Source organism: Saimiri boliviensis, chromosome 8 (assembly GCF_048565385.1).
Source record: "Saimiri boliviensis isolate mSaiBol1 chromosome 8, mSaiBol1.pri, whole genome shotgun sequence".
Classification (NCBI taxonomy): Eukaryota; Metazoa; Chordata; class Mammalia; order Primates; family Cebidae; genus Saimiri; species Saimiri boliviensis.
Window position 1 is genome coordinate 82,745,833 of NC_133456.1, and position 21,087 is coordinate 82,766,919.

At 49.5% G+C, this 21,087-nt stretch overlaps 1 protein-coding gene across 9 annotated transcripts in view; it reads right to left on the reverse strand.

Annotated features, from left to right (window-relative positions):
• TMEM44 (transmembrane protein 44) overlaps positions 1 to 21,087 on the reverse strand; it is a 48,643-nt gene that overhangs the window by 16,382 nt on the left and 11,174 nt on the right. For 7 of the 9 annotated variants that reach the window (XM_074404753.1, XM_039478667.2, XM_039478673.2 and 4 more), the window contains exons 6-9: positions 14,163 to 14,333; positions 11,950 to 12,096; positions 7,902 to 8,006; positions 200 to 346 (exon numbers count right to left, since the gene is read on the reverse strand). In XM_074404753.1, coding sequence (XP_074260854.1) covers positions 200 to 346; positions 7,902 to 8,006; positions 11,950 to 12,096; positions 14,163 to 14,333 — 570 coding nt within the window. Of the gene's footprint in view, positions 1 to 199; positions 347 to 3,708; positions 6,530 to 7,901; positions 8,007 to 11,949; positions 12,097 to 14,162; positions 14,334 to 21,087 lie in introns of those variants that run through there. The other 2 variants (XM_039478675.2, XM_074404754.1) reach the window with 2 other exon arrangements.

A 21,087-nucleotide genomic window follows, 5' to 3' on the forward strand; every position in this document is an offset into this window, starting at 1 on the left:
CAGGTGATCTGCCCACCTTGGCCTCCCAATGTGCTGAGATTACAGGCGTGAGCAACCGTGCCCAGCCTCATTCATTATTTAGCAGGTGTGAGGTTAATGTGGGTAAGATGAGAACAGCTGTGTGAGCCCCAGGAGCACCCAGCAAGTGTCAGCAAATGATGGCACCCACGCACCCGCCCAGCAGGCAACAGCCGTGTACCTCCAGGTCAGAGTTGATGGAGGGGACCTCAGAGGAGCTGCTGGAAGACACTCGGACCCGGATGACCTGAACGGGAGGGTCCTGCCGAGACACATCTCCAGTGCTCGTCTGTCCATCACCCGGCAGCCTGGTAGCACTGCAACCTGCCTACAAGGAATGTGAGAAAGGACAGACAGGGACACGTATTTTAGTCTTGATGGATGAATTGTCAAAGCATTCACAAACTTCAGTGTTCAAAATGTACAAACGGGTGTGCAGGGCAGCGTCCACCTGTGCTCTCCTGCCCCGGCCATCCAGTTCTCCCCAGGGGCAGCCAGTGCCCAGTGTCAAATGCACATACACATATTTCCCTTGATTTCCAAAATGGTAGCACACACTCCATTCTCTCAAGCATCTTGCTTTTTCCCACCTAACACTTATACCTTAGAGATAGTTCTAGATCAGAAGATTGGGCGGGAGGGGTTGGCAGCATTTTAGGTGTTTCCAGTCTGTTTCACCAATCCCCTACTAATGGGTGTTTAGTGTGTTTCCAGCCTCTTGCTCTTGCTGTCAGTACCGACTGACTGCAGTAAATTACACTGTACATCCAATATTTCAGGGTAAAGGACAAATTCCTAGAGGTGGAATTGCGGGATTAAAGAGAGTATGCACATTTGAAATCTGTATAGCTATTGCTATAAATGTACTCCATACAGGCTTTCCCCAATGCCACCAGCAGGGGATGAAAGTGAGTTGGGATGAATTAGGAAGGTTTAAGGTAGAAAGAAACTTGTGAGATTTTCTGTGTATCTACCTACCTACCTACCTACCTACCTACCTACCTACCTTTCCATCTATCTATCTATCTATCTATCTATCTATCTATCTATCTGCCTATATATCTGTCTATCTCAGACCAAAGCTTCCTCACATGGGCTCATGTAGACTCCCTCAGAGATCTACAGAGCTCCACCAGCTGAACTTCCGGAGTCCTGCAGGATTCACGTCATTCCACTGACACACAGGGCAAACAACCTGCTTTCTAGACCAGCATTTTCCACTAAGTTAACCATGTGACCTAATGTATTGTTCATTTCCACGATGCTGATAAAGACATACCTGAGACTGGGAAGAAAAAGAGGTTTAATGGACTTACGGTTCCACATGGTTGGGGAGACCTCACAATCATGGCGGAAGGCAAGGAGGAGCAAGTCACGTTTTACATGGATGGCAGCAGGCAAAGAGAGGGCTTGTGCAGGGAGCTCTTCTTTTTAAAACTATCAGATCTCATGAGACGTATTCACTGTCATGAGAACAGCATGGGAGAGTCCTGCCTCCATGATTCAGTTACCTCCCACTGGGTCCCTCTGACAACACGTGGGAATTCAAGATGAGATTTGAGTGGGGACACAGCCAAGCCATATCACCTAAGAAAGACAGGTGTCCTCTCTGAGTCTCAGTTTCCTAATCTATAAAAGGGGACGATAATCCCTGCTTCGCCTCCAGTGAGGGGGTGTCATAGGGCTCAGCTGTAAATGCCCTGGACACATGAGAAGAATGGCTATGAGTACTTGACCCGAATCAAGCAGGGCTTCTGCCCTTGATGGGTTAAGTGCACAGGTTCATGTGAGAGTCAGCTGGACGGGCAGAGAAAATCTACAAGAGAAACAAAGGTAGCATTCTGGAAGCAGCCCAGGAACACAGGGGAGGGCCACCCTGATGCCCAGCTGGGAAGGAGGCTAAAACAGAAAGCTCTGGATGGGGGTGGGGAAGCAGATGCCTCCCAGGAACAACAATGACACATTCTATAAATGCCCAGGGCCTGATCACACCCGAGTCAACAGATGAAACAGTTTTCAGATGCTCCAAGCCAAGGATACGAGAGTTGATCCATGTGGCCCCATGCACCTCTGCCCCTCTCGAGGCTCAGCCTGAACCACGGAGCTGCGCCCCCTGCGTCTCCTGGAAAATCGCTCCATAGGACCAGCTGTGGGGCGGGGGGTGTTGCTGGGAAAACAAGGGAGCACCTCTGCAGCTCTCCTTACCCAGTTCCAGATGGCTCTTCCGACGGGATACCTATCAGTGCACATGGCCAACAAGGGTGCCTGTTTCCCCCAGTCTTGCCCATTGGGACAGTCACATTACACAATGCTATAACAATGTTTAAAACTGCTACTGGAGCAGGTGCAAAATGACGCACAGAGGGCATATGCTCTTTATAAAAGCCCAGGTCCCCAAATCGGACAGGCTTGGTTTGAATCCTATTTCTGTGATTTTTCTAACTGTGGGGTCTTGGGCAAGTTACTTGACCTCTCTGTGCCTCAATTTAAAATAACATTATTAATTGTTAATAAAATAATAATGATAGACATAGGCCAGGCATGGTGGCTCACACCTGTAATCCCAGCACTTTGAGAGGTCATGGCAGGCAGATCCCTTGAGGTCTGAAGTTCGAGAACAGCCTGGACAACATGGTGAAACCCCTTCTCTACTAAAAATACACACACATACACACAATAGCCAGGCGTGGTGGCATGTGCCTGCAGTCTCAGCTATTTGGGAGGCTGAGGCACGAGAATTGAGAATCTCTTGAACACAGGAGTTGTGGGTCACAGCGAGCCGAGATGGTGCCACTGCACTCCAGCCTAGGCAACAGAGTGAGACTCTGCCTCAAAAAAAAAAAAAAAGACAAGAAAAGAAAATAGAAATAATACTAGTATCTCTCTGCTCTGGTTTGGAAGTGGTTCGTTTGGCTCCACTGAGTCTCATGTTGAAATGTGAGTTCAGTGTTGGAAGTGGGGACCGGTGGGAGCGTTTGGGTCGTGGGGAAGAGCCCTTCTGAGTGGCTTGGTGTGATTCTCACGTAAGTGAGTTCTCACTTTGTTCTGCAAGAACTGCTTGTTAGAAAGAGCCCGGCAGCCCCTCCTCTCTCTCCTGCCATGTGGAACCTGCTCCCTTTTGCCTTTCTCCATGAGTGGAAGCAGCCGAAGGCCTCATCAATGCAGATGCTAGTGCCATATAAACACATGAGCTACAGAAACCTCTTATCTTTCTGAATTACCCAGCCGAAGGTATTCCTTTATGGCAATGCAAAACAGACTAGGACACTTCCTCGTAACATTGTTAGGATAATTTTTATTAACACTTACATGCTAAGTAGTAGCATTTTATTTTTATTTATTTGTTTATTTATTTGAGACAGAGTCGGGCTCTGTCACCCAGGTGGAGTGCAGTGGCATGATCTAGGCTCACTGCAACCGTCACCTCCTGGGTTCAAGCGTTTCTCCTGCCTCAGGCTCTCGAGTAGTTGGGACTACAGGTGCCCACCATCATGCCTGGCTAATATTTTTGTATTTTTAGTAGAGATGGGGTTTTACCTTTTGGTCAGGCTGGTCTCGAACTCCTAACCTCAAGTGATCCACTCGCCTCTACCTCCCAAAGTGCTGGGATTACAGGCGTGAGCCACCATACCCAGTCAATAGTATTATTTTATTAAGAATAAACTGCCGGCCGGGCGCGGTGGCTCACGCCTGTAATCCAAGCATTTTGGAGGCCAAGGCGGGCGGATCACCTGAGGTTGGGAGTTCAAGACCAGCCTGACTAACACGGTGAAATCCCATCTTTAAAAATAATAATAATAATAAATAAATTGCCATTTATCAAATGTTTATTTGGTGTCAACCATTATGTCAAGTAAAAGGCTGTATGGCACAGAGGTCAATGGCACAAACTCAGGTAGAGACGGGTCTGAATCCGGTTCTATCACTGACAAACTGTGTGACCTTGAGCAGGTCACTTACCCGCTCCAAGCCCCAGTCTCCTTATCTGTGCAATGAGCGTAACAGCTCAGGAGTCGGCTGTGGGGAGTTAATCCATGTAAAGTGTTAGACCAGTACTCTAACCCATAAGTACCATGGAAGTGTTGGCTGCTTTCTCTACTCAGAGCCTGGCAAGTCCGTCCCCCTCAGTAGATAGGCCATGAGGAGATGGGTGCCCCCAGTGCTGAGGGAGGCGCTTGCCACCCAGCTGGACAGTGGGGCTTGGGGCTTTGTCTTGGCCTCCAATGGACACAGAAGGAAGAAGCTGGATGGAAGCTTGAAGACACCCCTGTGGGCTTCGGTGGGAGAGAATGAAGGTGGAACACGCTCTTCTTTCATGGAGTCTGTTTCCCAACAAGAATCCTGCCAAGACTGAGCTCTCAGAAGGGTTAAAGTGAATATAACTTTTACACTATTCTTTGGAAGTCGCATGAGGTAGAACTTTCCAGCGCAGGCTGGGCGTGGTGGCTTATGTCTGTAATCCCAGCACTCTGGGAGGCTGAGGTGGGTGGATCACCTGAGGTAGGGAGTTCAAGACCAGTCTGACCAACATGGAGAAACCCCATCTCTACTAAAAATACAAAATTAGCCGGGTGTGGTGGCACACGCCTATAATCCCAGCTACTTGGGAGGCTGAAGCAGGAGAATCCCTTGAACCCAGGAGGCAGAGGTTGTGGTAAGCTTAGATCATACCATTGCACTCCAGCCTGGGCAATGAGAGGGAAACTCCAACTCAAAAAAGCAAAGAAACAACTTTTCAGTGCAAAGCTCTGCCCAGATGCTGCAGGAACTCCCATGCCTTACCAAGAGATTCCCCAATCGCCCTGCCTCTTCCCTCCCTTTGGAAGGATGGTTTCACAGCTGAGGCGGGCTCCGAGCTGTAAAGGCATGCTCTGAATCTCTCTGAACTTCACGTAGGTCATACACCAGGTTCTGTGCACACAGTATCCAAGGAGCATCAATGGCAAAGAACAAAACCTCTCTCTCAGGCTCAGACTCTCTGCAGGTACCAGTGTGTCTGGGCAGCCTGGCAAGGCCCTCACCACTGGACCATGTATTCAGAACACACCTTTACTGTGAGCCCAGGACTGCAATGGTATAGGCACCAGGAGTCAACAAGACAGGAGATAAAGTGTACATCTTAGCAAGACACAGACAAACCAAAGTAAAAGACAGTGATGAGTGCTTTGTAGAGAATTGAAACCAGTAATAAAATAGAGCGCAGGGCAGAGGGGTCCTACTTCGGACGTGGTGGTAAGAGTTTTGGAGAAGACATTTATGTTGAAGCTGGAAAGACAAGAAAAGGCAGCCATGTGAAAAATCAGGAGGAAGAGCATTCCGGGCAGAGGAATGGAGATAAACTCTGTGCAGCTAGACGAGAATGAAAAGGAGATGAGAGGTGGAGTCTTGCTACGTTGTCCAGGCTGGTCTCAAACCCCTGGCCTCACGTGATACTCCTACCTCAGGTTCCCAAAGCATTGGGATTACAGGTGTGGGCCACTGAGAGCCCTGGCCTCTTTTTTTGTTTGTTTGTTTTTTTGATTTGTTTTGAGACAGAGTCTTGCTCTGTCACCCAGGCTGAAGTACAGTGGTGCCATCTCAGCTCACTGCAGCTTCACCTCCTGGGTTCGAGCAATTCTGCTGCCTCAGCCTCCGAGTAACTGGGACTACAGGCATGTGCCACCACGCCTGGCTAATTTTTTTTTTTTTTTTGGATTTTTAGTAGAGACGGAGTTTCACCTTTTTAGCCAAGATGGTCTCTATCTCCTGACCTCGTGATCCGCCCGCCTGGCCTCCCAAAGTGCTGGGATTACAGGCATGAGCTAGCGCCCGGCCAGGAGTGTTTTAAACAAAAGAGGAACAAGATGTAATTTACATTTGTGAATGATTCCTCTGGCTGCTTGTTAGAGATGGGCAGGGCAGGACCAGAGGAGAAGTGGAGAGGATGACCAGCCAGGAGGCCACTGGACTCAAGACCTAGTTTAAATAAGGAAGCATTTACAGGACTCTCAAAAGGAATGGATGGGCATGGGGGTGGGGCTGGGGAAAGAGGAATTTTGGGCTTAAGCCACTGCATAGACAGTGCGTCATTTACTGCGATGAGGAGGGCAGGAAGAGGAGCCGGTCTGGGCATGGAAACCCAGAACTCTGTTGGACACGGTAAGTGTGAGACGCCATATGGTGACAGCTGAATGGGCAGCTGGGCAGCGGAGACGGGAACTGAGGGGAGGGGAAAGGATGGAGACACGAACCGGGAAGTCAGCAAGAACTGGTATGCAGAGCGAGGCGACTGTGGGGCTGCAGGGGTCCACCAGGAGCAGGGAGCCTGCCTGGGACAGGGTGTTGGACTCCCTCTCTACAGTCAAGCTTACCCAGAGGAGCCAGCAGAGGCTGCGGGCAAAGAAGAGCCTGTGAAAGGGCAGAAAGCACAGAAGAGTGCGGGCCACAGGCGCCGGGAGCAGCTGGTGGCCAGGTTCGTGGAATCTCAGAATGCAATGACGGTAGATTTAGCAGCTTGGAGGTCATCGGTGACCTTGACAAGAACCATATGGGTGGAATTGTGGGACAGGGGGCAAACTTCTTGTCACCTCTTTCCCAATCCTCTTCCTAGTGAGGACCCCTCGTGTAGAACTCAGGGAGTCATCCGGAGCCTCCCCTCCAATGCTCTACTTCTGTCTCTCTCAACTCCGTCTCTGCTTCTCTGCCTGCTCCAACCTCTGTTTAAGTCACACTGCCTCTTCCTCGGGCTTCTGACTAGCCCTGACAGGCTGCTCAGCTGCTAGTCTCCTCTGCCCCAGGCCACCCAAGACAACTTCCCAGGATGGCTCTAAAATGCACATGTGACCCTGAGTCTGCAGTTTGCAAGCCTCCTGATTCCCATCACCCTCAACATGATAGACTCCACATCTAAATGGCCCGACCTCTGCCTCCTCCACCCTTTCATCTCCCGTCACTCCTGAAGGGTACCAGCATATGCCACCCCGAAATATGCCTCTTTAGCATATGGATTCCTTTTTTTTCCTTTTTGTTTTAGATGGAGTTTCACTCTTGTTGCCCAGGCTGGAGTGCAGTGGTGCGATCTCGGCTCACAGCAACCTCTGCCTCCCAGATTCTCCTGTCTCAGCCTCCTGAGCAGCTGGGATTACAGGCATGTGACACCATGCCTGACTAATTTTTTATATTTTTAGTAGAGACGGGGTTTCACCATGTTGGCCAGGCTGGTCTCAAACTCCTGACCTCAGGTGATCCGCCTGCCTTGGCCTCCCAAAGTGCTGGGATTACAGGCGTGAGCCACTGTGCCCGGCCAGCATATGGATTCTTTAGACTTAAAGGTGTTTGAAAAGCAACAGGAGCTATTAACCTCCCCTAACTGCCTGAAAATAGAGTATACATTTTCCCTTTCATAAAGGAAATTTCTATTTATAAAGGAAGTTTCCATTTGTAACGATATTTCTGCACCAGGAAGAGAGCTACCTCCAGAAACAACGCTTGTCACCCGTGAGACTCTTACCTGTATAGCAAGACAGCCCCTACTTATCACACAGGTCCTCCCTCAGCTTGCCTCCCACCCCAGAACCCTAAACCTCTTTCCCTTTACTCAGCCTAATATGATATATAAGCCACCATCATCCAGCCACCTCCTTGAGCCACAGTTTTCTTTGTAAATTTCCATGTACAAGTAACTAAAGCTGGGTTTTTTTTTTCGTTAGTCTAAGTTTCATCAGTTATAAGGGTACAGGGAAAATATTTTTCTCTCCAACACCCCCATTTGGAGAGCTCCTTTTTTACCTGCTTCTCTGCTTTGTCTTGCTCATCCCTCAGCTAAAGCATCACCTCCTCCAGAAAGCCTTCTATGACTGCTTCCCCCGCTCTTGGGCACCTGGATGTAACCGATGGCCACTCACCTGCTGCACAGGCTCGATGCTCAGCTCCATGTATCGACTGATTGCTGTCATTGTCCTGAGTGACTTGCAGTGTGACAGTGTGGTGAGAGGCACCCAATCAGAATTCTTGCAAGTAGAGGCAGGGAGACAGAAAGGATTCTAAGTTAGGAGGCATTTTCTAAAAACAAGGTCACACTTTATCCAAAAGAACCCCCGTGGTATTTTCTCTCTTTTTTTTACAGCACATCTCACTTTCTGCTTCCTATAAGATGTATCTTATCTTTCTCTTTGAGGCGACAGTAATTCAATGGTTCCCAAATTTTGCAGCATAGTAGAATCAGCTAGAAATCTTTATTTTTCATGTTTTTTTTTATTATTTTATTTTTTATTTATTTACTTTTTTTTTGAGATGGAGTTTCACTCTTGTTACCCAGGCTGGAGTGCAATGGTGTGATCTCGGCTCACTGCAACCTCCGCCTCCTGGGTTCAGGCAATTCTCCTGCCTCAGCCTCCTGAGTAGCTTGGATTACAGGCATGTGCCACCATGCCCAGCTACTTTTTTGTATTTTTAGTAGAGACGGGGTTTCACCATATTGACCAGGATGGTCTCGATCTCTTGACCTCATGATCCACCCGCCTCGGCCTCCCAAAGTGCTGGGATTACAGGCTTGAGCCACCGTGCCCGGCCTATGTTTTTTATTTTTTTATAGAGACAAGTCTCACTGTGTCGCCCAGGTTTGTCTTGAACCCCTGGGCTCAATGATCCAGGAGTGATCCTCCCACCTCAGCCTCCAATGTGCTGGGATTATAGGCATGAGTCACCACACCTGGCTTATTTTGTTTGTTTTTTCTTTTTCTTTTTTATCCATGTCCCTGCAAAGGACATGAACTCATCCTTCTTTATTTTGTTTTTTAAGATCACTGAGCAGCGATCTGCAGTGAGCTGTGATGGAGGCACTGCATGCCAGCCTAGGTGACAGAATGAGACCCTGTCTTACAAACAAAACGATGAATATTTCCTTCCCACTTCCAGAGATTCTGATTTCATTGGCATGAGATGTAACCGGGGAAGTGGATAGTTTAAATGCTCCCCAAATGCTTTTAACATGCAGCAAAATGTGGGAACCACTGCAATAGGTGCCAAATAAGTGCTTTTGCGAAGCTGTGGTTCTTTAACTTTGGTGCACATGAGAAGCACCCTGTGGGCTTGCTAAAATACAGACTACAGCCGGGCGCAGCGGCTCACGCCTGTGGAGGCAGGCAGATCACCCGAGGTCAGGAGTTCAACACCAGCCTGGCCAACACGGTGAAAGCCCATTTCTACTGAAAATACGAAAATTGTCCCGGCATGATGGCGGGCACCTGTAATCCTAGCTATTCGGGAGGCTGAGGCAGGAGAATCGCTTGAATCCAGGAGGCGGAAATTGCAATAAGCTGAGATCATGCCATTGCGCTCCGGCCTGTGCAACAGAGTGAGACTCCATCTCAAAAATAAATAAAATGCATATTACTGGACCACACCCTCAGTTTCAGATTCGGGAGATCGGGTGGAGCCCTCGAATTTGCATTTCTAACATGTCCTAGGTAATCCTGGTTTAGGGCCACTGCTCTGAAGGATTGCTAAAGAGACTCCAAAGGCTTCTACTTCTCTCTTCAGAACTCCAAGACACACAGGGCCCTGTTACTATTTTAGCCCCCTTTTGGGATACAATTTCCTAACAATTACTAGAAAGAAATGAAAATAACTTCCCACTAGGGCCTTCACTAGGAACTTGGATCTCTGGTCTGAGGACCTATATAAAACGCTTTCATCTGTCATATATAAATACACCATGATCTTCTATTTCATTGACTCAGTTGGATCACATCGGTAAGCCTTTTGGAGAACATTGGGAGGAGCAGTTTTCGTTTTTGTCGGTCCAAATGCACTCCCCAATACTTCCTCCATCCTGGTCACGAAGGAGGTTCACTTACAGCCTCATTCCCACTCTCTGTGAGAGGAGTCAGTAGTGAAGAGTTCAGGTAATACATGAGAAATTTTTTCCCCAAATAAATAAATAAATAAATAAATAAAAGGGCCGGATTGGTGGCTCACACCTGTGATCCCAGTGCTTTGGGAGGACAAGACGGGCGGATCACCTGAGGTCAGGAGTTCGAGACCAGCCTGACCAACATGGAAAAACCCCCGTCTCTACTAAAAATACAAAATTAGCCTGGCATTGTGGCACATGCCTGTAATCTCAACAACTCGAAAGGCTGAGGCAGGAGAATCGCTTGAACCCAGGAGGCAGAGGTTGTGGTGAGCTGAGATTGCACCATTGCACTCCAGCCTGGGCAACAAGAGTGAAACTGTGTCTTAAAAAAAAAGAAATCTTAGAAAAAAGGGAGCCACTTGATATTCAAGTCCTTTCAAGCTTTCCTTGAGGTGCTTTCTCAACTATTTGGAACCAAAGACTTTTGATGAAGACAAATGGCTTCAATTAGAATAGAGTAAGTTCTGGCTACTTACGGAGGTCACCTATTTAAATCAATAAAAGGGGACACGTTAACTTTTGGCAGTGGCATGACATAATTGTAAAGGTTTGATATTACAGTAAACAACATTTTTACTTTTTAAAATTTATTTATTTATTGAGACAGAGTTTCACTTTGTTGCCCAGGCTGGAGTGCAGTGGCACAATCTCAGCTCACTGCAACCTCCTCCTCCTGGGTTCAAGTGATTCTCCTGCCTCAGCCTCCTGAGTAGCTGGGACTACAGGCACCCACCACCACGCCCGGCTGATTTTTGGTATTTTTAGTAGAGACGGGGTTTAACCCTGTTGCCCAGGCTGGTCTTGAGCTCCTGAGCTCAACCAATCCGCCCGCCTTGGCCTCCCAAAGTGTTGGGATTACGGATGTGAGCTACAGGACCCGGACCAAATCACATTATTTAAAAATGAATATATTAAGGTAGGTAGCATGTGAACTTATATACCACTAAGTAAATTATTCAAAAGAATTCAGTGGGCATTTGACTATTTCATCTACATTGCTAAAAATATATTAAGTCATTAAGTGATCAAAAAAACTTCAAAATATTTGTATAACTGGGAAAATGGAGGATCCTATTGCATTCAGGGTTCCCTTAGATTTGAACATAAACAGTAGCTTTTTAAAGTGACCAAGTGGGCTGGGCACCCTGGCTCACGCCTGTAATCCCAGCACTTTCGGAGGCAGAGGTGGGCAGATCACCTGAGGTCATGAGTTTGAGACCAGCCTGGTTAACATGGTGAAACCCTGTCTCTACTAAAAATACAAAAAATTGGCTGGGTGCGGTGGCTCACACCTGTAATCCCAGCACTTTGGGAGGCCGAGGCGGGCAGATCACGAGGTCAAGCGATCAAGACCATCCTGGCCAACATGGTGAAACCCTGTCTCTACTAAAAATACAAACATTAGCTGGGCGTGGTGGTACACAGCGATAGTCCCAGCTACTCAGGAGGCTGAGGCAGGAGAATCACTTGAACCCAGGATGCGGAGGTTGCAGTGAGTTGAGATCGTGCTACTGCACTCCAGTCTGATGACAGGGTGAGACTCCATCTCAAAAAAAAAAAAAAAAAAATTAGCCAGGTGTGGTGGCACATGCCTGTAATCCCAGCTACTCAGGAGGATAAGGCAGGAGAATCGCTTGAAACCAGAAGGTGGAGGTTGCAGTGAGCTAAGATTGCGTCAATGCACTCCAGCCTGAGCAACAGAGCAAGACTGTGTCTCAACAAACAAACAAATAAATAACAATAAAGTAAAATAAAATACAAATAAAAATCAAGTGACCAACTGGCCAAGCAGGGAGGGACTTCCAGAATTCCTAAGCCCCAGCCCTCACTGTGGCTCACCACCCCGTCCACTCCATGCCAGTAAACACGATGGGCCCATTACATGTCATGTTAGGTTTAACCACTGTTCCGTCAGCAACACAGGACAGCTGTCTGTCGCCTGCAGAGAACACTCAGCAGGCAGCTTTCACACGTCCACAGCATCCTGCTGTTCCTCAAGATACTGTTGCTGGGACCAGAGTTTTCCAGCCAGAGACCTTGTGCTCGTTCCTCGCCTCCTGCTCCTCTTCCTCTTTCTCTGCACAGGTCAGAAGGGCTTGGCTGTCGGGGCTCTCTCTGGCTTCAGTGGCAAATCCCAAGGCCTGTCTCATCTTGCTCTTCATCACACACGAAAGGAAAATAATCTGAGATGGTGGAAGTTAAGGCAGGAAGCAGATTCCAGCCGCCTACCGCAGCCCTTCATACTTCACACCATGCTGCCCCCCACCCCGACTCGCCTACTCTCCCCCCTCCCCAGTTTTATCCTGCCTGCGACAGAGTAGCTCCTCTGAAGACACACAGACCTGTCCCCACAAGGGCCCAGCACCCAATGAGACCCTGTCTCTAACAAGCACTTGGTAAATATTTGCAAAACAAAAGCATTAGGAAGAACATCTTTTTTTTTTTTTTTTTTGGTAGTTGTTGTTGTTGAGATGGAATTTCACTCTTGCTGCCCAGGCTGGAGTGCAATGGTGCAATCTCAGTTCACTACAACCTCCGCCTCCTGGGTTCAAGCGATTCTCCTGCCTCAGCCTCCCGAGTAGCTGGGATTACAGGCATGTGCCACAATGCCGGGCTACTTTTGTATTTTTAGTAGAGACAGGGTTTTTCCATATTGGTCAGGCTGGTCTCGAACTCCCAATCTCACGCAATCTGCCCGCCTCGGCCCCACAAAGTGCTGGGATTACAGGCATGAGCCACCGTGCCTGGCCTGGAACATCTTCCTTGACGGGCCTGGCTTACAGTGACAATACATGCAGTGTGTTGGATAGTGTCCCCAAAAATTCAGATCCACCTTAGAATGTGACTTTTTTTTTTTTTTTTTTGAGACAGAGACTTTCTCTGTTGCCCAGGCTAGAGTGGCATGACCTCAGCTCACTGCAACCCCCGCCTCCCCAGTTCAAGCAATTCTCCTGGTCATGGGGTGGATTTCTCATGAATTCTCCTGCCTCAGCCTCCCGAGGAGCTGGGATTACAGGCACCTGCCGTCATGCCCAGCTAATTTTTGTATTTTTAGTAAGACAGGGTTTCACCACGTTGGCCAGGCTGGTCTCGAACTCCTGATATCAGGTGATCCACCCACTTCAGCCTCCCAAAGTGCTGGGATTACAAGTGTGAGCCACCACGCCTGGCCCAGCGTGTGACCTTATTGGAAGCAGGGTCCTTGCTGATATAATTAGAGACAATGGAGTCACTGTGGATTAGACTGGGCCCTGACTCCAGCGACTGGAGTCCCTGTGAGAAAAGGAGACACACGAAAATATACAAAGGGAAGAGGGCCATGTGAAGGCCGAGGCAGAAATGAAAATGATGCTGCCATGTCCCAAGGGACACCAAGAGCCACCAGCAGCTGGAAGAGGCAAGCAAAGACTCCCCTCTAGTGCCTGCAGAGAGGGTGGGCCCTGCTTTGCCTTCGCACCCGCCTCCCCCCACCCCCCACCAACAGCATAGCCATTACCCACAGGCAGCATCTAAAAACACAAACATTTTTAGTCTCTACTAAAAATACAAAAATTAGCCAGGCGTGATGGTACGCATCTATAGACCCAGCTACTTGGGAGGCTGAGGCAGGAGAATTGCTTGAACCTGGGAGGTGAAGGTTGCAGTGAGCCAAGATCACGCCATTGCACTCTAGCCTGGGCAACATAGCAAGACTGTCTCAAAAGGAAAGAAAAAAAAAAAAAAGAGAAACATAAAACTACAAATAATTGCATTTGTGTTTGCCTGCCCCAGGCTTTTTCTTCTTCTTCTTTTTTTCTTTTGAGATGGAGTTTCGTTCTTTTTGACCAGGCTGGAGTGCAATGGCTTGATCTCGGCTCACCAAAACCTCCGCCTCCCTCCCGGGTTCAAGTGATTCTCCTGCCTCAGCCTCCCAAGTAGCTGGCATTACAGGCACACACCACCACACCCAGCTAATTTTGTTTTGTTTTGTTTTGTTTTTGGAGTGGAGAGGGGGTTTCTCCATGTTGGTCAGGCTGGTCTCGAACTCCTGATCTCAGGGGATCCACATACCTCTGCCTCCCAAAGTGCTGGGATTACAGGTGTGAGCCACCACACCCAGCCTGCCTGCCCCGACCTTCAAACCACCCCTTGGCTGCTGGGAGAATTCCATCTAGCAAGAGAAAAGGAGAGTGGGGCAGGGGCAGGGAGTGGTGGAGACACAGGCCTCCTCTGGCTGCAGGCAGGGAGCTCCCCAGGCCTAGGTGGATACAGCGAGGTCCAGTGCAGCGCGGCCCAGGGAGGTCAGGAACCAGGGTGTGGCTCGCAGGAGGTACTCAGGCTGCCGGTCGTGGGCCACAATGGCCGAGGCATAGAGGAGGCCAGCCAGGGCCGACAGAAGCCGGGCCCACAGGTGGATGGAGGGAAATGTCTTCCCCCGGCACTGCACAGAGAGAGGAAGGGGCTGGGCAGGGAGGAGCACCAGATCACAAGACCCAGGTCCCTCAGTGGCACAGCAGGTTGCGGGCAAGCCCTCTGCCCACAGCCAGTCCCCCAGGGCAATGCTTCTGTTACATTTCCAGTTTTTGTTCAAGTTGCTTCTTCTGCCTGTCAGACTCCTACTCATCCCTCAGAACCTGGCTTGAACTTAACCCTGGGAAACCTTCCCTTACCAACTCCATCCTAAGGGGTGCAAGCAACCCCCTCTGCTGGGCCCTAACACATCCCTCTAGCGGACTACCTTTTACTGATCATGACTCAGCTCTTTACACAGTCAGAGGGCTCCTGAGAGCTGGGCAGGGTCCTCACCATCTCAGTGTCCCAGCACCTGACGCTGGGCAAGGGCTCACCAATGTCCGCTGGGAGAACAGGAGGGAGAGTAGTATGGTTTGGACATTTGTCCCCCTAGATCTCATGCTGAATCGTAATCCTCGGTGTTGGAGGTGGGGCTGGAGGGGAGTGACTGGGTCACGGGGTGGATTTCTCATGAATGGTTTGGCACCATCCTCTGGGTGCTGCTTCAATGATTGTGAGTGCATTCTCTTGAGATCTGGCTGTTTAAAAATGTGTGGGACCTTCCCTCCCACCGTCTTGAGCGCACTCTCTGTCTCACTCTCTCTCCAAGTGGCGGGCCTGCTCACGCTCTGCCTTTTGCCATGAGTAAACGCTCCTGGAGGCCTCCGCAGAAGCCCAGCAGATGCTGGCGCCATGCCTGGACAGCCCGCAAAACCGGGAGCCAATTAAACCTCGTTTCGTTATAAATGACCCGGCCTGAGGCATTCCTTTAGAGCAACGCAAGAAATGCCAAACACAGAGATCGAATTAGAAGAGCTGAGTCCTGACCCTTCTCTCCCTGGGACCGCCAATTCTGAGCCAGATGGGGAAGGTCAGAAAAATGAGAGATGATATTCTGAAAATTTTAAAGCCAAGAGGACATTTCTGGAGCATATGTTATGAAAATATTGGTTCAAAAAAAGGAAATATGCACTATTTATATGTAAGTAGCGTTTATATACAGAAAGTCACTTTATATATACATGAATATGTATACTTAAACACTATATATATTTTTTGTGATGAAGTTTTGCTTGGTTGCCCAGGCTGGAGTGCAGTGGCATGATCTCGGCTCACTGCAACCTCCACCTCCTCGGTTCAAGTGATTCTCTTGCCTTCCTCCTGAGCAGATGAGATTACAGGCATCTGCCACTGCGCCTGGCTAATTTTTATATTTTTAGTAGAGACGGGGTTTCAGCATTTTGCCCAGGATGTTCTTGAACTCCTGACCTTGTGATCCACCTGCCTCTGCCTCCCAAAGTGCTAGGATTACAGGCATGAGCCACCACGCCTGGCCAACACCATATATTTATGATTATATACTTATATATTTAAATATACATGAATACAAATTGTAAATGATTTGGTTTATATATTAAACTCAATAGATGAGTTATATATAAACTAAATTAAAATTAATTAGATGAGTTCATATATATACAAATTATTATTTTTGTATAATTTCATAATTATATAATTTATATAAATTAAAATTTAAATAATTATATAAATTATATGTTATATAAATTATATAATTTTATATAAATTAAATGATATATAGATAAGTTTATGCATAATTTAGTTTACATATAACATAAAATTTAGTTTATATATAATATATACATAAACTCATTAGATGGCTCATTAATATACATATAAACTCATTCGATGACCATCTTTACAGATACATGGGGCTTGGCTAGGGAATGGAAATCAATCAGGAGGAAAAGCTATTTTGGCCAATTTTGCTCCATTTTAATTTTAACTCTCAAAAAGAATCCTTAAGAGCGTCACGTTTCCATCTGCGTCCCCTCCGGTTTTGTCCCCAGGCCTCCCTGTGTCTGGCCTGCCCCGCTGAAGACTGCGTCACAGCGAGAGCACAGTCCAACGCTTCCCCCAGGTGGGGGCAGCCGGCTGGGAGGGTGGGACCTGGCCCACTGGACCCAGAGGCTGAGGGTGGAGACGATGCCCCTTCCCATCAGCCCTCCCACTCACACAGGAGCAGCACTCTCTGGCTAGAGGTCCCTGGGGCCTCCCAGTCTAACCACCCCACCACCATGATACCGGGGACACTGCCGGCCAGAGGGGAGGGGGCGTGCTGAGCTGGCTGGGCGTGGGCCTCCTGCCTCTTGGCCTTGCTCTCGCTGCCGCTCAGGATGAGCCCGCACTGGGAGCCTCTGCCCTCACTCCCATGCTCACCAGTGACAGTGCCCACTGTCTTCCAAATCAGTCTCTTCTCAGGGTCAGGCCTGGGGCTGACCTTGAAAAAAACAGAGAGCTTTGATCTGCAGCACCAGACATACAGCAGGTGTTTAACCGCTGCCTAAAGAACAGAACTCTGCTGTGGCTGAATGAGACGTGGCAGTCCTCTCCAGCCTACACAGGCCTTGCCTACAGGCAGGACAGATGCCCACAGCACGCCCCCCACGGGCTGCCTGGCACGTCCGTGTAGGGGCTAGAGGCAGAACATGCCAAGATGGAGCCTGCAGCTGCCAGGACTCCTGGTGTCAGCACAACGCTTCACTCATCAGTGGCTGTTTCGGACCCCTTGTCCCATTCAAGGACTCACTCCTGGAGCAATGGGAACTTTCCCACCAAAGCCACCCAGCCATCTCCTCAGCAACCTCGCCATGGCCAAATTAGGAGCAGCTTCTGGGAGAGCCAAGGTCGGAAGCCATGCTGGCCTGGCTTCCCAGAATATCCCAAATCCTGCTGGGTTTCTCCCTACGAAGGAAACCCTAGCCCTGGCTCTCCTCCATGCAACCAGAGTCACTGAGAGGTGGCAGCAGTTACTTCCCTATAAATACCACATTTCCTTTTGTGAATCCCTAGTGGAATCTCACTCTAGCATCCTGCCCAGGGGCCCTCAGGCTTTAATACCTTGTAGGGACAGGGAGAGGATGACCTCCTAAGACGGGGGAATGCTGCGGCTGTCCAGATGCCAGGCAGCGTGTAGTGGCTTACCCTGAAGCTCTACCTTACACTCAGCAGGAAGGGGCCGGGTGTGGTGGCTCATGCCTATAATGTCAGCAATTTGGGAGGCCGAGGCAGGTGGATCGCCTGAGGTCAGGAGTTGACCAACATGGCAAAACTCTGTCTCTACTAAAAATACAAAAATTAGCTGGGCATGGTGGTGGGCGCCTGTACTCGGGAGGCTGAGGCAGGAGAATTGCTTGAACCCAGGAGGCAGAGGTTGCAGTGAGCTGGGATTGAGCCATTGCACTCCAGCCTGGCCAATGAGCGAAACTCGGTCTCAAAAACAATGGCTGGGCGCGGTTGGCTTACGCTTGTAATCCCAGCACTTTGGGAGGCTGGGGTAGGCAGATATGAAGTCAGGAGTTCGAGATCAGCCTGGCCAACATGGTGAAACCCCATCTCTACCAAAAATACAAAAATTAGTCGGGCATGGTGGTGGGTGCCTGTAGTTCCAGCTACTCGGGAGGCTGAGGCAGGAGAATTGCTTGAACCCGGGAGATGAAGGTTGCAGTGAGCCGAGATCACACCACCGCACTATAGCCTGGGTGACAGAGCAAGACTCCATTTCAAAAACAAAAACAAAAACAACAAAACAAAAACCGGAAGAGGCCCATCCCCAACCTCTTCCCCATCTTGGTTCTGTTCTCAGAGACTTAAGAGAATAAGGCTGCTCTTTCTGCCCCCACCCAGCCCTTCTGATTCGTGCACTCATCAGCTTCCTTTTTTTCCAGGCCAGATGAAATGGCTCTCTCAGTGTTTGCTGACCCCTACCATGATCAGGTCCCAGCTGCCTGCAGGGCAGTGGGAAACCAATCAGACAAGGCTACTGCCTGCAAGGTGCTAACATTCCACTGCCAGACCAGGCAGAACCGGGAAAATAAGGGGCACCTTTCAGGTTGTTACAAATGCTCTGAAAAAAATACACAGTGCTGGGGCTGGCCCGGGGGCTGTTTTAGGTGGAGTGGAGTTATGGGTTGCAATATATGACCCCAAAAGACGTTGAAGTCCCTAGGCTGGGCACGGTGGCTCACACCTGTGATCCCAGCACTTTGGGAGGCCAAGGCAGGTAGATTGCTTGAGGTCAGGAGTTCAAGACCAGCCTGGCCAAACATGGTGAAACCCCATCTCTACTAAAAATACAAAAACTAGCCAGGTGTGGTGGCGCACGTCTGTAATTCCAGCTACTCTGGCAGCTGAGGCAGAAGTTGCAGTGAGCCGAGATCGCACCACTGCACTTCAGCCTGGGTGACAGATGAGATTGCATCTCAGCAACAACAACAAAGATGTGGAAGTCCCAACCCCAAGTGCCTGTGAATGTGGCCTTATTTGGAAATGGGGTCTTTGTGGATGATCCAGTTAAGATGAGGTCATTAGGGTGGGTCCTAGTCTGATGTCCTTATAAAAATGAGCAAGTCGGACACAGAAAGGTACAGAGGGAAGGCCACGTGAAACTGGGAGTTACAAGCCAAGGAGCTACCTGAACCTTGGAGAGGGGTGAGGCCTGGAACAGATCCTTCCCTAGCGCCTGCAGCGGGAGCACGGCCCTGCCGGCGCCTTCATCTCTGACTTCTGACCTCAACTTCTTGTTGCTCAGAGTTAGTGACCCTTTGTTAGGACAGCCCTAGGGAATTACTACGGGCGGTTGGGGCACTGTGCCAGCTCCTTCACAGGTCTTCATGCCAGCGGCCTCCCAGCTCTGACACCACCCTGGAGAGCCACCCTGGTGGGCTGCTGACCACCCGGTGGTCGCCACTCTCCTCTCCATTAATCTAAAGACAGGACACCTGCTGATGAGGCCCATGAGGCAGTCACAGCACAGACTTCAGCTTCACTGACTACCAACAACCGCTAACAAAGCTCCATCCCCGAACGCTAATCAGGACGCTCTTGGGCAAGTAAACTTTTTTTTTTTCCTGAGATGGATTATTGCTCTGTCACCTGGGCTGGAGTGCAGTGGCACAATCTCGGCTCACTGCAACCACCACCTCCCAGGTTCCAGTGATTCGCCTGCCTGAGCCTCCCGAGTAGCTGGAATTACAGGCACCCGCCACCATGCCTGGATAATTTTTTTTTTTTTTTTTTTGAGACAGAGTTTCACTCTTGTTACCCAGGCTGGAGTGCAATGGCGTGATCTTGGCTCACCGCAACCTCCGCCTCCTGGGTTCAGGCAATTCTCCTGCCTCAGCCTCCTGAGTAGCTGGGATTACAGGCACACGCCACCATGCCCAGCTAATTTTTTTTTGTATTTTTAGTAGAGACGGGGTTTCACCATGTTGACCAGGTTGGTCTCGATCTCTCGACCTCGTGATCCACCCGCCTCGGCCTCCCAAAGTGCTGGGATTACAGGCTTGAGCCACCGCGCCCGGTGCCTGGATAATTTTTTTATTTTTAGTAGAGATGGGAGTTTTGGCCAGGCGCGGTGGCTCACGCCTGTAATCCCAGCACTTTGGGAGGCCGAGGCGGGTGGATCACGAGGTCAAGAGATCGAGACCATCCTGGTCAACATGGTGAAACCCCGTCTCTACCAAAAATACAAAAAATTAGCTGGGCATGGTGGCAAGTGCCTGTAATCCCAGCTACTCAGGAGGCTGAGGCAAGAGAATTGCCTGAACCCAGGAGGTGGAGGTTGCGGTGAGCCAAGATCGCGCCATTGCACTCCAGCCTGGGTAACAAGAGCAAAACTCCGCCTCAAAAAAAAAAAAAAAAAAAAAAGAGATGAGGTTTTGCCATGTTGGCCAGGCTGATCTTGAACTCCTGACTTCAAATGATCCCCCTGCCTCGGCTTCCCAAAGTGCTGGGATTGCAGGCAGGAGCCACCGCACCAGGCTGATTCTTTTTAGACGAAATGGGCCTATGGCATGCCACGGGGTTGGATTTGGCCACTGTGTAATCAGTGAGACAGGAGCAGCTGTCTCAGAGTCGTCTGCACAGGAAACTTGGCAGAGCGACTGGCACACGTCCACAGTCTTGCTGTTTCTCAGGCACATTCACACATGGGGGCTTTTCCTGTGTGCTCTCCTCTGCCGATGGCCTTTCCCTAGCCTGTGTCCTGAAATTCACATTCCCTTCTGAGCCAACATGACACCTCCCCACTACCCCACCGTTTGGCAGCATAAACAGTTTTCACCCTTGCTCATTTGAAGAGCGTAAGGGCTTCTCTCTCCTTTCTCTCTTCTGAAATCCCAAATGTTTGCTTCTTTGTTTTCTTTTCTTTTTTTGAGATGGAGTCTAGCTCTGTCGCCCAGGCTGGAGTGCAGTGGCACAATCTCGGTTCACTGCAACCTCCGCCTCCTGGGTTCAGGCAATTCTCCTGCCTCAGCCTCCTGAGTAGCTGGGAATACAGGTGCCTGCCACCACGTCCAGCTAATGTTTGTATTTTTAGTAGAGACGGGGTTTCACTGTGTTGGCCAGGTTGGTCTCGAACTCCTGACCTCGTGATCCACCGGCCTCAGCCTCCCAAAGTGCTGGGATTACAAGTGTGAGCCACCACGCCCGGCCCCAAACATTCATTCCTATCCTTCTTCAAGCATTAGGAGATGCTGCTTCACATTCCTGTGTCTTCCGTAAGACTGTGAGCTCCGGAGGGCGAGCGCTCAGCTCTGCTCACATCTTACCCCCCAGGACTGGTCAACACGGACTCCCTCACGTGGATGCCTGGAGAATGCCTG